Source organism: Motacilla alba, chromosome 6, assembly GCF_015832195.1.
Source record: "Motacilla alba alba isolate MOTALB_02 chromosome 6, Motacilla_alba_V1.0_pri, whole genome shotgun sequence".
Taxonomy (NCBI): domain Eukaryota; kingdom Metazoa; phylum Chordata; class Aves; order Passeriformes; family Motacillidae; genus Motacilla; species Motacilla alba.
Window position 1 is genome coordinate 7,320,617 of NC_052021.1, and position 16,436 is coordinate 7,337,052.

Consider the following 16,436-nt stretch of genomic DNA (forward strand, 5'->3'; position numbering starts at 1 on the left):
CATTTTTACCGTAACAGTGTTAACTATTAAAAATGACTGTAGTTTTCTTAAGGACCCATAGGAAATTGAGGGCAGTGAGGAAATATAGGGTTAAAAATAACATGGTTCCTTTTTCCCTAGCCCTGTCATAGTGGAAATCCCACATTTTGGATCAATGCGAGGCAAGGAACGAGAGCTGATCGTACTCCGGAGTGAGAACGGTGAAACGTGGAAGGAGCACCAGTATGACAGCAAACATGAAGACTTAACTGAAATACTTAATGGCATGGATGAAGGTAAATATTTTCTCAAAGCTTTAGCCTTGCCTTTGTGAAGGCTTGCTAACATGGGCTGACTAAAGCAAACTAAACTAAAATGGTGCAGGGGATGTCTGACTTCAGGGAATAGTGTGTGTTCCATATCAAGCTGATGGAAAGAGCATAAGGAGAAACTGTTCTGCAGTGGCCTGGAGACATCCTGAAATGAGTGGTGAATTTTGGTCTGAAGTCTTGCCAAGCTTAGGCAGAGTTTGCACAGTTGCTTTCCAGCATGAATTGGAGAATGACACCCGGCTGGAGGTACACGTGTCTGTGCTGCTCAGGCAGGGCCACGGGAAGGTCATTGCAAACCAACGATGAAGTGTAAATAGCAGCTCGATGGGGCCTTCCCATGGACACCGAGCTTGGCCCCTAGAGCATTCTTATTTCAAATGGTCTTGTTAGAGATTGCCTCCCACAAGTGCACAACCTGCACTCCTGATGCCCATCTGGGAAGTCGGGCTCTCTTGTTTTGCTTGAGCAATGCTGTTGGTGTGAGTCCCTCAAGATGAGGGGACCCAGCTGTACAAATCCATCAGAAGATGCTGTCACAGATTGTCCCTGAAGACAGATTGTGGGCAAAGCCAGGCTGTGGGGCTGCAGTAATTCCTTGGCATCACTGCTTTCTTTTCCTAGGAAGCATTTTTCAGTACTCGTGTTGATAAACCATTGCTCGAGCTCTTTGCATCTGAGTGTGAATGAAACAGTTTGTGGTGTCAACTTTGGTTTTGTGGAAGGGTTTATCCTCAGGATTTTCCCTGGATAACCTACAGGAAGTCATAGTGTGGGTACAAGCTGCAGGAAAGTTCTTTCATTATCAGCAAAAGCAGGTGAAGGAAATGAAGAGGCTGTGGATGGCAGCTCTGGGAGGTGTCTGTGGGGCAGCTCTGCCTTTGATTTCGGCCTCTCCTTGTTTGATGAGCCTCAGCAAAAGCCATGCCTTGGGAATGTGGGGAGTTGTGCTGTTGTGAGGGTCTCCCTGGACATCTGAAATACAGCATTTTTTATCATTTTCCTGATCTTCTGGGAATGGGGGGCAACAGGAAAGGCTTCACTTTGAAGTATTTGAACTGCACCTGAGCTTGTACAAACACAAAGCAACAGCAAAGATCTGCTTGCTTCGTGATGATCTATTGTAGCTATTTATTTCAAAATAAGAGTAGTAGAACCAACCAGACAGGCGGGCAGAAACACTGCAAATGTTTTGCCAGTGGGTTTGGAAAAATAAAATAAGCCTCATCACTGAAGGGTACCTAAAAGCAGTGGAACAGGCACGATATGGATGTGGTCCAGGATAGTATGGCTTGGGGAATTATGGCTGCAGGATTGAATGCAGTAGCTGCAGTCTTTGAAAAAGAGAAATCTCACCACTTCCCCTTCTTCTCTGCACGCTGGCATGGGATCAGAAGTGATGATTTGGTATTTGGGTGAAGTAGTGGTGCCTTGACAGGGGTGAGGTAGTCAGCACTGATCAGCAGCTTGCTTATTTGCCTCATGTGCTTCTCAAACTGAGCTTAGTTTGATTTGGGGATGGGAAATCTGGGCACAGAAATATTGTTCTGAAGTGCTGCAGCTTGCAACACTTGTGGAAGAGCTCACTTATGGATAAATTGATGATTTACAGAGATGAGCTCAATAAATAAAAACACTTCGAGAGAGGTGGACATGAAGCCCTCAGTACTTAGAGCCTAAAATAATAAGCTTCAGGACAACTTTCTGATCTACTGAGGGTTCAGGTGGCTCTTTCCTACTGGGGAACTGCTGTTTGAGGTTGGTGGGTATAAGTGCAGCCAAATAATCACACAAAGTATGATGAACATTATTCTGCTAGAGCGAAAATATTTGACACCTTAAAAGCCAAACCTCAGGAATGGCTTTTACAAATCCAGGCAATCATTTGTGAGAGGAAAAGGAGAAAAATACTGCAGACGCATTCACTGTAGTGATTATTTGTTCAGTTTGTTTTAGCTTAATCCTTCTCTAGCTAGGAAAGCAAAAAAAAAACCCCAAAATCCCCCACCCTGCATTAAAATAGTGCAAGGGTTTTGACAAAATTCCACTCACGTTAAATGACACCTTTGCAATGTAAAAGGTCTTCCAAGCAATGACCAAAAAATTATGAATTTGTAGACTTGAGTGGGTTGGGTTTTTTTTTAATCTGAGCTTTCAGTGTTTTGTTACAAAATACCACGGTGAGGCTTGGCTCAGGGGGAGTATCTTGCATCTCAGAAGACATCACTTTGGAAGAAGTTTTATTCCAGATATGAACTCTGGATGCAGAAGCAAGCTTTAATTTAAATAAAAAGCAGCCATATAGTCATTTAGAGAAATTTAGTGTGTCTTTGCAAGAAAACTCGTCTGCATAATCATCTGAGTGCCAGGAGGTGCTGCAGGAGTGCCCATTTTCTGCTAAAACAGCTTCTCTGTCAAACCTGCTGTGATCACAAGTCCTTTCCTAGCTGTGTAGTGCGGGAGGGCAATCAGAGCTTTATTTCAGCTCCTCAATAGGCCGAGCTTTAGCCGTGCAGTTTGCTGCTCTGTTGGGTCGTTCCTGTTTTGCTCTCCCCCTTAGCAGCAGGGATGAGAGCAAGGACATCCCTCAGTCACAAAGCAAAAACCTGCTCTGCGCTGGGACCAGCACCATCTGCTGGGAAACCTCGTCCCAGACCCCAGATCATCCCCGGCAGGAGGCACTGCTCCAGGGCTAGTGCACCATTAAATAACAGCAGAACTTTTGGGTTATTATCATGAGAGAACAGTGAACCCTGATGTAAAGAGCCTGTTTTTTTTGGTGCAGTCAGGTTTCTGCTTAAATAGGTTTTATTTTAAGGATTAGGCAAATACAGGAAACTTGGCATTTTAGGAGTAGGAGGAATGTGGCTCCAAACACAAGGGTAGTAATTCACAGCTCTTGGCCATACTATATTTATTTATACTTGAATCAAATAAAATATATGTATTTTTGGAATTTTTCATTTTTTTTAGGAAGAAGCTCTCTGCCTTGTAATTGGTAAATCCATCATGTTTTCAGACAAGCTCCTTTTATAGATAACTTCTCTTTGCTTTTAACATTCCTTCACCCTTTAGAGGTACCGGTAGACAAATTGTGGGCACAAATGCACACACTGGGGTAGCTAATCTTTTAAAAGTTATTTGCAAACTAGGGAGTGAGCCAAGAAATGCAAATGCTTGTGGCTGCAGTAAGCTTGCAGCTGCACAGTGTGGTTTCGGATGGGAAGCAGGAGTTTTTACATAACTGAATCGACAGATCAAACCAGAGTGTGACCTTGTTTATGCTTGAAGTTTAAAATACCACCATAAATCACTCTGCAGTGATTTTGCCACCTTTCCTAGAAAAGTTTTTCAACATATTGCTGTTAAACTATACGTTGTGAATGGCAAGATAAAAGACCACACAAAAATAGCCATAAAGGACATTGCCTTATTTGAGGGTGAAACATCCTTGTGGCGCTGGGAGTGTCTGGTTATGTGTGTGAAACACCGAGGCTGGGAGGGTGGGTCTGGTTACCAGCATCTCCCTGCCCTCAGATTCTCCTTGCCCCTTACCATGTGCTCTCCCTGCCTCCATCCCACTCCTGGGTTTTTCTCCATGTGGAAGTGTGCTGTGCTTTTAGTGCAGCAATTCCTTAATGGGCACACCTCTGTATGGGGAGAACTGGGATCCTGTGCTCACCCCGCCCTGCAGTCTGGGCACCATGACAAGGTCAGCTCTGCTCCAGCCAGGGCTGAGGGAGGGTTGCACAACTCAGAGAGCTGTTCAGTCAGGTGAGATTTGCTTTTTCAGTGCTAGCAAAATTCTTTAGAGGCCCTGGCAAGGGAAACCAGATCCACACAAAGACACCTTGAAGCTCATGAAACAGCCAGGTGTTCTGTGACTTGTCTTGCTCTATTTCGAGTCAGAAGATTCTTGCTCTGTGTTACCTTATCTGCAAGTAAAAAAAGAAAGGTATTGGATGTGGATGAACTTGATCCACAGCTGCCTCTCACCAGAGAGAACTGGTGTGATTGCTTTCCTTGACCTGAGACAGCCTGTGTGAGATCCCTCTTGACCTTGGAGGACATGGCTGGGTTTCTCTTCTCCAGTCCTGGAGCCTTTATGTTCGTGTGGCAGCATGCACCACACACTGTGATGTTCTTTTCCTGCCTCTTTCCCCTCTGTCCATCTCCTCTCTCCTCCATCACTCCTGTGGAAGATCAGACGCCAAACCATTGCAGGATAAGTGTACCACACACATGGGTGGCAGGAGAAGACTTGTGCACACATTATATTCACGATACCTTTCTCTTGACTCACTAAATCCAAGTGGCTGTAAGAGTTCTTGGGCTGTTAGCACAAGCCTGGGAGAAAGTGGCATTGGGAGATTCTTCCAAGTTCTGCCACTAACCTTTCTTCTTTGCCTCTTCATGCTCTGGTATCCCTATCTGCATGATGGGGTGCACAGCATACTGCTCTGTGGCTAAAACCCCCTTCCCTCCAAAACCCAACCACCTAACCAAAAATGCTTCAAGGTTTATCATTGAAACCCTCTGCCCAGGAATGAAGTGTCAGCAGCTGAGGGAAATAGTAATGATGATATCTGCCTCTGTAAAATGCATGAGGTGTGTTTGGGAAACGTGACCTCTCCCAGGACTAGTTTTCCCTGTTTCATTAATTCTGTTGTGCTAACGCTGCTTTTCTTGGGGCTGTGAGAGAGATGGTTTGATTGCTCATCATCTTTTTTTTTTTTTCTTTCTTCTGTTAGAGGGCAACTTCATATAGAAGCTTACATGTGTATTATCCAAACATAACCTCCCTATATATAGTCCAACTCCTCTCCATGCCTGACTGTTGCTCTGCCACTCTTATCTTCCCATCTTCCTCCTCTGAAGGAGAGTGCCTGCCAGGTCCAAAGGACTTTGAAATGTTCTTGTACGAATCACTATTTTTCTACTTCAGGAGAATTTTAATTACTCTTCACCTCTGTGAGCATTTCACAGTGGGTTTTTTTCTCTAGCAACGAACAGGAGATGATGAGGATTTACCAGTCAAGATGATACTTGCCTGGGAGTTTAGGAATCCCGTTTGTCTCCTGCACAAGCCATTGCTTCCAGAGGCTGCAGGCAGAGTGACTAATTCATTAAAGGCCTTCAGATATCAATCTCTGAGTCAAAGTAAATGGAAGCTGACATTATGATAAGAAATTATCCACTTCTGGTAGGTACATATGATCCACAGCGACCCTGTGAGATTAATCCAATCTATCTGCTGAATGTTTTAAAATGCAAAACTGACATTTTGCCAAATTTGCATTCTAATTCTTTTGGAACTGTAATTGAGCTTACATGTTTAGAGGAGGAAAATGTCTCAGTCACAAAAAGTATTTTACAAATGTCTTTTGTCTTAGTATTATTTCTGGTCCTCCTGCTTTCTCTTGCTGAATCTGATAAAAAAGTCATCTTTTGAGGAACAAACTTTATTTAGAAATTCCCTTTTTAAAGAGGAAAATAAGTGCTGAAATTTGTGGAGCGCTGCAATGAAATCCAATTACAATGGATAAAAAGGCCAAGTGCAAGAAGGTACAAGGAGAAATGCATGACAGTTATATAATTATCTCCATCTGCGTATGGTGTTTATATCACAGGGATTTCACCAATGCATTTGAGGCACCAATGCAAATATAAATATATATATAAATAAAGATATATATATATACACACACACACACACACATATAGTTGCAAAAGTCATTATATTTTTGTTGTATCACAGAGTTTTCCCCAGTGCATATATTGGGAAAACTAAGTCATGTGCTGAACTAATTGATAGGGATAGGTATTCTACATACCTTTCTGAGCCCTGGTGACCCTACCAACTGGGAATGTGACTGAGAGCACTAATGGTCAATGACCTGACTCTGTTTCAGTTGTGTCTGAGGATGCATTAAGGTTCTCTGGGAGCTGAGGGGCAAACTGCAGTTACTTTGGGACAGATAACCAAATGGGTGGAATCCTGATGCGGAAGGGAAGCTTGCTCTTGGTTCACTGGTGGTGCTGGGAGACAGCTCTGTTGCTTCCACAGTTTCGTGGAGAGCTCGGTGTCTGGTTGGCATTTTTCGGATGCCGGTCTGGGCAATAACTGTCTCAGGTGCCTCAGGTGGCCAAGCTCTGGATTGCACACCTGGCATGAAGGGAGATAGGTCATGAACTGACTGTGATCTCCTGTGGTTTTCTTTATGTCAGAACTATATGGGGGAAGAGGCTGGGAATAATTTGGAGCTATGCTCAGAAAGATCAGATAGAAATGAGAGAGGGAAGAAGCTTGACTATCTCCTTCAGCCCTCCTTGGACTTCTGTGCTGTGTGACAAACCTGTCATTCTGTGGCAGCTGCTACTGCAGAGACTGTCACACCTAGGGGTTTTTCTGAGGGGTTGAAAGGATTCTACACCTGACTACTTAGGTGTCCTAGTGAGTCTTTTCGTCTGTTGCTGTTGGCCCTCATTGTCAAGATTTATACAAAAGTTCACAGAAAAAACAAAGCTTGATAATCAATAGCATTGAATTGCTTTTTTTTACTGCTGTAGTAAATAAATAATAATAAACCTCCCAACCTTCTTAGGCATTTTAAGGCTTATTCAAAGCCCCAGATGTGTGTGGGATGAACCTGGGCAGGGCATGCCTGAAGTTTGACCTGTCTTGTGCCCGCAGAGCTGGACAGCGTGGAGGAGCTGGAGAAGAAGCGGATCTGCAGGATCGTCACCAAGGATTTCCCCCAGTACTTCGCCGTGGTGTCCCGGATCAAGCAGGAGAGCAACCAGATCGGGCCCGAGGGCGGGGTGCTGAGCAGCACCACGGTGCCACGAGTCCAGGCCTCCTTCCCCGAGGGGGCTCTGACCAAGAGGATCCGCGTGGGGCTCCAGGTAAAGATGCTTTAGTGCAGCCTCTCTAATGCACCTGTCCTGATGCACGAGACTGGAAGCTACAGAGCTTCCAGGAGCTTACACTGCTCCTTAGCAGTGGGTTGTGACAAGGGGCTTCTTCACACCTGAGCTCTGAGTTGGCACAAGTCCTCCTGGGCACGCTCAGTGTCCCGCCGGCACGGGTGGTACACAGTCCTCCTCCCAGCTCCCCTTGGATCGCCTCCATGGTCATTGCTTAGCATCCCAGGAATGGAGAGAGGAAAGCAAAGACCTGGAGCCATCACAGCCCCAGCAACTCTACAGCCACTGTGCAGTCCCTGTCTGCTGGCAAAGCAGCAGCTTGTGAGCAGGGTCACTGGGCTGGCCTCTGCCATGGGAATGTGTTTGGTAGGGATTACAGGCAGCTGTTTGCCAGCTGTTACCGGGTCAAAAACCTCCCGTGTCCATCTGCTGTGTCTTAGGACATTCCCCACTGGCATTTCTAGGGGTGAAGTCTGGGAAGAGCATATAGCTTAAATTTTACTCAAACTAACTGCACAGAAAGTGGAAAAATATTCTGTAGGAATAGAAGGTATCTTTGAGTTCAGTTAGTTATCACTTAAAATTCCCTTAATAGTATGACAAGTCTGATGGGTTCATGAAAAAGAGATGCTGGTTTGAATTGCAGTGCTTGAAATTCACTCTGAAACATTTCTGTTAAAGATATTTCACATCTCAAGATGATTAATCTTGAGAAAATGGAAGTTGTGCAGTTCTGGTTTCACAGTTGCCTTCCCAGAGCTCTCCAGTGTGAAGGAAGTATGACAGCTCTGTATGCAGTGTTGTGACTGCTGAGACTGCAGTGCAACTGCATGTTCTCTGCATATCAGTGCAGAATCTCTGCAATTTGAGTATTAGCAAGTCATGGTTGATTGAAACTTTCAAGCCTGATTGAAACAGACTTGAAAGTTTAAAAAAATTAAAATAAAAAGGCAAATGGATGCAAACTCCCATTACCATGTCTGTCACTTTTGACTGTAGGAAATGTGAAATTTACCTGTAAGTCTTTTGTAATTTCACGCATTCTTTGTGATTTTGATCCAAACAAGTATTTCTTTCTAATAATCACAGGAAGCACTGAGTACAGAAGTCAGTTGGAGTGCAGTGTTCCTCAAGAGCATGAATCTGTGTTTGGCAGAGATGTAATAATTGTCTATCACCTCCAGGAGACAGTGTCTAGTCCTCACTTCTCAAGGGCAAAATAGGCCTGGTTTTGCATTTTGAAATTGTATGTAATGTCAATAATAAATGTAAATTAAGAGCAAAACCAAGCAGGCTCTGAAAAACCCTCAGCAAATACTGCAGGGAAACTTCAGAGATTTATAGTGTAGCTCTACTGTTTAGTGATTAGGAAATCAGAAGTAAGTTGTTGAATAAAAACTGAACATGAATTTCACTAATAATCACCCTTGAGAAGGTTTCCTGGGGAGAAAGAAAATCTACAGAAAATATAAAGAAAATAGAATTATCATTTAGAAAATAATTCTGCATGTCTATAAACAGTTTGTAGCTCTAGTTTAAGAATGTTCCCCATGTTGACAGGCTCAACCAGTTCCAGAAGAGATTGTCAAAAAAATCCTTGGAAACAAAGCAACATTCAGTCCCATTGTCACTGTGGAGCCAAGAAGAAGGAAATTCCATAAGCCAATAACCATGACAATTCCTGTGCCACCTCCATCAGGAGAAGGAGTAACCAATGGGTACAAAGGAGACACGACCCCCAGCCTTCGACTCCTATGTAGCATTACAGGTTAGAGAAAATCCTGCTCTTTGCCAAGGTTTCTGTGGCAGCAGCTCTGTCCTCACTCGCACAACTCCTGCTCTCCAGTAAAGGAGCCTTGGTGCGCTGGGCCACTGGGGCTCAGATCAACTCTCCTGGGCAAAGCCAGCTGAGTTTATTTCCAAGGCTCCCACTGGCTCCCTGAGCTTTGTATCCAGTCCCATTGTAAAAGAACTCTCCCAACATGTGTTAAATTTCAGTCTTGAAAAATTTCAGTCTTGGTTATTAGAAGTGCTTGTCAATAAAAGTAGCTTGCAGAAGTAATTCTGTCCTAGCTGAAATTGAGGGGGGGCTGCTGTTGACTTGTAGGTATGCTCTTTGCTTACATCTTTGTTTCTTGTAGTGCGATGTGGGATGCCATGTAGCGTCATTGATGCTCCATGATAACATGGAGCTCAGCTGCTGGAGCACATTAATGTCTAGGTTCTCTCTCAGTGTGTGGAGATAGAAATATTCTTTATGCAGTCTGTGTGTGCTTAGTGTTTGAAAGGAAATCTCCCTGGTGTGTGTTTGCACAGGAGGCACTTCGCCTGCGCAGTGGGAGGATATCACGGGCACCACGCCGCTGACATTTTCCAACGACTGTGTCTCCTTCACCACCAATGTTTCTGCCAGGTATGGGAGCAGACCCTGCCACCTGCACCTCAGGAGTGCCTTTCTGGAAGCCTTTCACGAGGCTGATGAAGCAGTGATGGCCCAGATGCTGCTTTGTCACTGCCCATCAGTGTCCCACACACCCAGGGCTGCACACACAGCTCTGGCCTGGCTGTGACAGAGGCTCCTAGCAGGCACATAGCCTGTTCCTCTGAAGGCTGCCGTGCTACACAGGGCTTTGGTTTTTCTCTAAATGGCAACAGAAAGGGAAAGCTTAAAATGTTCATCCCATTAAAAAAAAAAAAATGGGGAGATTTATAAAAATGTATTTGTTTAAAAATTTGAAGATGTTTAATTTCTGGCTGTGGGCTTTTAAGTTGAAAATTATACTAAATTGCTCTCACAAAAATATCTTTTGTAAAAAATAATGAGTTGAAATTAGTCTTGATGGACTTCATGGACTTACATGCTGATTGGAGGCATTTAACAGGATCTGTACAAATCACATATCCTAGTGGAGAAAATTCATGGTATAGAAGGTAGAGAGTTTGTCAATCAGTAAATTACATTGCCATTATAAAAACCTTTATGAAAAGAAAGAGAATTGCTAGAAAACCAAATAGATCAGGGCTGAAATATTGTGGGAAAGACTGATACAAAGTATAAATTATTTATAATCTGTATCATACTTGTTTTCAAATTCATAATCGTAAGATGAGAAAATAACAATATAGCACCTACCTCTGGAGACTTCACCATGGGCTTTTTTGGTTCAGCCTGAATGGGAGATATGATTTGCTGTGTGTGTGTGTTATAAAAGTGTTTGTTTTAGCAAATCAAATGTATAGTGAAGCATCAGCACATTACAGGGAATTAAAGAAGGTCACATGAAATTCAATTTCCTCTCTTTGGCTTCAAATGAGCCTTCAGATAGATAGTTTTATGAAACACCAGTGTGAAAAAGGTTAGATAAGTATGTCAACTTTTCATTGCCAGGTATTCCCATTTCTGGATGGTTAAACCTGTGCTGAGAGTAGAGGGAAAATCACAGCTCTGGCAATTCTGCAAGGACAGTACACATGCAGAATGAGCAAGGATACAGGACACAGTTTCTCTTTAAGCCTTAAGCATTGTTGGGGCTTAATGAAAAGTTGATTTAATGGTTTACTTTTTCCCACTCAGATTTTGGCTCGCAGACTGCCACCAAGTACTAGAGACTGTTGGGCTGGCAACACAGCTTTATAGAGAATTAATATGCGTTCCTTATATGGCAAAGTTTGTGATATTTGCCAAAATGAATGACCCCGTGGAATCCAATTTGCGCTGCTTCTGCATGACTGACGACAAAGTGGACAAAACTTTGGAGCAACAAGAGAACTTTGAGGAAGTCGCCAGAAGCAAAGACATTGAGGTACATTCCTTGCAGCTGGCTTCCTCCTTGTTGGTGGGCAGTGTGTTTTCCAAGTAGCAGCAGCTCCTGCAAAAGCCACCGCAGTCCTGTTAAAGAAAGGTTCACAGCAAGGCTGTGGCATGAAACTTTTTGAAAGAAGAACAAAACAGGGTGAGAGTGGAGGAGCATGAGGACTTGTGGGTGCCCCAGTGCAGCCTGCAGTGGGGTTTGCCCTCGCTGCTGTCAAGTAGCCCTGGCTGGGCTTTGCAGGCAGAGGGAATTCCTTCTCATTGGCCCTGCAGGCACACAGTCATGAGTAGGACTGGCTTGTGGTGCAATCACAATCACTAACTTACTATTTCTTGAAGAAAATGACACACTCTTACTTTAGAAAAGCCAGTCAAGTGGCTCATGGTTTTCCAAGCTGCCTGTACTCATAATACCTTGCCATAATGCACAGTGATAGTCTAATTTGTTGTTGAATGTAACCAAGTGGGGACTTGTGTTAAACTCAGGAACGATGTTGGGGGAAATCATGATGTTTATATGCATGAATCTAATATTAAAAGAGGTTTTATTGACTTTTATTTCTTTCTTTGATAGGTTCTTGAAGGAAAACCTATTTATGTTGATTGCTATGGAAATCTGGCCCCTTTGACTAAAGGAGGACAGCAGCTTGTTTTTAATTTTTATGCTTTCAAAGAAAATAGACTGCCATTTTCTATCAAGGTAAAAGTAAAACAAATGAAATAAATGGTCCTGTTGCTTTCCTTCCTTCCCACAGTCCCACTCCCCTTTTTCAGCCCTACAGGACTAACTTGCCCCTGGGATGTAGGTGTAGTTCTTTAGTATGTGAATAACATGGAGAGGGTGCTTTGCTTGAAGCCACAGCAGAACTGGGGGCAGATCTGGGAACAGAATACCCATGATATGGATTGACAACCTTTTACTAAAACCATATCTCAAATTGGAGCCCAAACATATTTACCAGTAGGTCAGAATTTCTGAGGGATTAAGCAAAGGGGATGCCGTACAGCAGAGCAGCATTCAGAAGGTGTGTGCAGACTGTTCATCTCCAAAAGGCCAGCAATGGTGCTTACTTTCCTTAGCCTTGTCACAGCTGCCCTGCTGGAGAGGTTGTTATGCATTTTGGTAAACACAAGAGCAAAACATGGCAGAATAAAATGAAGTGGGCAGACAGTGCCTGTCTGTAACATCCCAGTAGGAAACTCTCAGGTTGGACTCACTCAGCACCTTGTCTTGCATGGAGTTGCCATCAGGGAGCTTCATTGCTGACCTTACTCTTTCACAGTAACACGTTTTCTCCTTCACCACCTCAGGCTGAGCTCCAGCTTGGTATTATTAGTCTTAACACACTAGAAAGCTCCTTGTAGAAAGAAATTGTGAGAACTGTTCCAGAAATCTCCTCTATGACTCTGAATTACTGCTATATTACTATTACTACATCTTACTAATGCCTCAATTACTACATATTACTATGCTGAAGCAAAATTTCTTTTCCAGGTAAGAGACACCAGCCAGGAACCCTGTGGTCGATTATCATTTTTGAAAGAACCAAAGACTACAAAAGGACTGCCACAAACAGCTGTTTGCAACTTGAATATCACTCTGCCAGCACACAAAAAGGTATTTGTTTGGAAAAGTAAACATTTTTCTTAGGGTTGGTTTGGATTTGTTTTTGTTCCTTTAGTTTTTGTCTCTCTTTTATTTTTTATTTCCTGCTAGTCATAAAGAAACCTTGTGAACTGTCAGTAATGAGAATGCTTTGGAATATGATAAAGGCTTTTAAAATGTATGTTTTATTGGTTTCTTGTATGTAGAACGCTTTTAAAGTCTCTTGTTACTGTGGTGTCAAGTTCCTATAATTTTTACGATTCTGTTTACAGCTCATGCTTCAGCCTGCAAGTCATAGGTTTATGCTTTCAGTAATGTCACGTGTTTATTTGCATTGGATGTAAGATTTTTTTTTTTTTTGTGTTGACATTTTGGATTTGCTTTGCCTTATAAATCAGCTTGCATTTTGTGCTCCCAATTTGGTCCTTTTCATATCCTGATATTCTTTTCCCTGCTGTCCATTATAATATTCCTTGTCTCTGCAATGCATCTTGGGACCAAAAGGAAACAGAGTCAGATCAAGATGATGAGGTAATATACACACTGTCTTCTGTTTTTATTTCCTTCAGATTTAGTGAAGAAAAGTAGTATGTTATAGAAAAAAAACCAAACAACTATTTTTAATGGTGGCATTGAAGTGATACCTACAGAAAAATAACCACGTCCTCAACTTCTGATAGGCTGTTGTAAAACAGTAGAGCTGCACAAATATGGGAAACCCCAAGATTATAAATTATGAAATTGAACCAAGCACTGAATAAAAGCAGTCTAAAATTTAACTAATTTTTCTTTTGAAAAAAAGATATATTTATGACTATCAGAAGTAGTCAAATTTTGGCAAAATCAAGAGGAGTTTAGTGGATAATATTTTACCTCTTGGAGTAATACTGACACAGCTATGGTAACTTGTATTTCTGAGAAGGAAACAGATACTGCTGAGGCCACAATAGTGGCCTTCAATATCTTACCTCTGTAAATAAACTGGATTCCTTCAAGAAACGTAAACCAGCCAAGAGCAATTTCTAAATATTATGTTCAAATCTGTTTTCAAATAAACCTCAGATATATGCAGCTTAAAAACCCACTGTTTCATGGAAACCGCAACATTAGATTGTCAGAAAACTGAGTGGATTTACTCATTAGAGGTAGGTAGAGATGAGATCATCTTGTAAAAGAAATTACATAGGTGTTTCCAATTTACCTAGCAGCAATTTTTTTCTGTTCCTGGTGGCAAATAAATAGCAGTTGTCACCTGCTGGTTAGAGTAGCAAAAAAAAAAAAAAAACAACAAAAAACCCAAACAATGCAACCCAAAATATTCCTTACATGTTAAAAAATAATAATAGCAAAACCATCACTTTACCTCCACAGAATTTGTTCCTAATGAGCTATTATATAGCTATAATAATAGTTCTCTTTCTAAACAAACTGTATTTTTAGCCACATATTCAAGTGAGTTGATCTCTGAAGGACTATTAATATTAAAGACACCACACTAGCAGCTATCCCACTGAACGCAGCAACTCATGAGGCAATTTATTAGTTAACAAGAGTAGTCTGCTTTCTAATCCACATCTTTGCATTTTGTGCATATTAAAAAATCCCCTCCCATGCCTTTTTTTGTCCTTAATGTATTCACTTTAAAGCCAGTTGTACATCGTGGTGTGTGTGCTTTCGGGACAAACTAATCTTGGGGGGAATACTCAATCGGTCACTCACTCTTATGAATGTTTTGTCTGTACCTGTAGTCTTTTGTGTTGACCTCCTGTTTCTAGCCAAAGCTGGTTTATTTTACAGAGAATGAGCAATATCACACCATTCCTAGTAGTGTGAAGCAGTTTATTAAGTGATAATGCAATAAGACAGTATGGAGATACTTTAAGGCAGGATAATGAGCTGCTTCTGCTGTTTAAGATCTTCTACCTCACAAGCAGAGGAATGAACCTGAGGGCTCACTTTAGGGTTGCAGTCCCTTCCTGCTTGCTCCTGAAGGGTGGTCACTCACAGCAGGTTTCTGTGCAGCCACGCTCCCTGCTCGGCAGTGCCTGGCACTCATCACACGGCACCAGGAACAGAGGCTGGCTCTGCCCCCTCCCTGCCTGCTCGCCCCAATTCGGCTTCAGCATGCCATCCTGAAGCTGAATGGAAGCATCCATTCTCCCTTGCGGGGTTGTGTGCCACGAAAAGCGGCCCATCCTGCTGAGGTTTGAGGACTGCTCTGTTCACATGGGGGCAGTGATTCCCAAGGCCCTAAATCCTGCTGTGTTTTGTTGCAGACGGAGAAAGCTGACCGGCGCCAGAACTTCGTCTCCCTTGCTTTACGTAAGCGCTACAGCTATCTGACTGAGCCTGGAATGAGTGAGTTGCTCTTACCAAAGTACTAAACCATGTAGATGTGATTGTTCATAAGAAGAGACATTTTTTCTATAAACGTTGTATTTGGTGTCATTCTTGGGGAAAAAAAAAAAAGAAAAAAAAAGCTGTCTAAAACAAAATTCTTGGATGGTCTGTGAACTCTTGTGTTGTGAGAGCTTGAAGAATCCTGACTGGCAAATTATGTGTGTTAGTTAACTAAAAATATAATAGTTTTAAAAAATGCAGTTTAGTTCCAGAGTAGGAGGATTGCAAATTGCTTTCAAAGAGAGTCTCTTCCTCTCCCCCTTGAAACATTGGAGGAAGATGCTGTAGAACAGAATGTTACACAAAAATTCAGAAAGCCACTCAGATAAGAACTTAAATGTTTAGATGCTTAGCCAAAATAGAGTCTCTCATATTTTATATTTTCCCTCTTCTTTCTTCTCCCCTTCCCTTTTTCCTCTGTTCCCTGCAGATGCTTTTTATTCCCTGGCACCACACATTGCTTCTTCCTAAACATACATTCCCCTTGACCAGACCTGCGGCATTCTTTTCCTCCCCAGTTAAATACGACTATGTATTTGGCTTAGCTTTTCTTCCTCACTTCTCCTCTCTAAGGTCAACTGCTATTGTTCCACATTTCCAAGCTTTTTCTTGCCTTTTTTTCCCCCGCTTTTGACTTCTCAGTTGCTACCCTGCAACAGACCCTTTGATATAATTCCATAAAATCCATAGACAAACTTCATCGGGTCTTGGGAGTTCCCACTGGATGGCTGCTGCCTAATTATCCTATAAGATCTGTGGCTTCTTCGGATCAGATGTGCTCCAGAATATGTTACACTTCTCAGGCCAGGAAGAAGACTCCAAGCATATAACATCTGAAGAAGCTATCAGATCTGCTGAGACATCTTGAAGGACTGTTAAGGTATTGTCACAGGCTTAATAGGAACTGAGAGAGAGGGAAAATGAAATTGCTGGAAAGAAGGTTGAAGACTATGTATATCGCCCACAATAAATTTTTCCCCCCTCACTGGGAGGGGAAATAAAAATCTTATTTATTCACCAAACGTCCATTAAGTCTCATTCACAAAAAATTGGCAGGTTTTTTAGCTCTTAAACTGCAAAGAAGAGCACAGAGGCAGCATCTTAAATGTCTCTGAATCTGTGATTTGACAAGCAAAAAAGAAGTGAGGAGGTCAGCCTGTGGGTTTGCTTGCCTCGCTAGTCAGTTGTGACACACCGACCCGTGGTGGTGCAGGGGGGTTCCAGTGAAGACACGTCCTAACACTAACTGCTGAACAGTTACTAGCTCTTTTCAGAATCGTTTTGGGGTTTGTTTCTTGAACTCAAGACTGTATGAACTTCTGGTGAATGTTAGCAGCTGCTGCTAATGAAATCTTCATAAGAAATAACAGTATTTATAATATCT

General features: G+C 42.5%; 1 protein-coding gene across 45 annotated transcripts in view; it reads left to right on the forward strand.

The window, feature by feature from the left end:
• ANK3 (ankyrin 3) overlaps nt 1-16,436 on the forward strand; it is a 339,367-nt gene that overhangs the window by 286,642 nt on the left and 36,289 nt on the right. For 24 of the 45 annotated variants that reach the window (XM_038140068.1, XM_038140063.1, XM_038140067.1 and 21 more), the window contains 9 exons: nt 121-275; nt 7,003-7,214; nt 8,796-9,003; nt 9,552-9,648; nt 10,810-11,038; nt 11,621-11,746; nt 12,542-12,664; nt 13,157-13,183; nt 14,929-15,010. In XM_038140068.1, coding sequence (XP_037995996.1) covers nt 121-275; nt 7,003-7,214; nt 8,796-9,003; nt 9,552-9,648; nt 10,810-11,038; nt 11,621-11,746; nt 12,542-12,664; nt 13,157-13,183; nt 14,929-15,010 — 1,259 coding nt within the window. The remainder of the gene's footprint in view (nt 1-120; nt 276-7,002; nt 7,215-8,795; nt 9,004-9,551; nt 9,649-10,809; nt 11,039-11,620; nt 11,747-12,541; nt 12,665-13,156; nt 13,184-14,928; nt 15,011-16,436) is intronic. The other 21 variants (XM_038140073.1, XM_038140072.1, XM_038140075.1 and 18 more) reach the window with 3 other exon arrangements.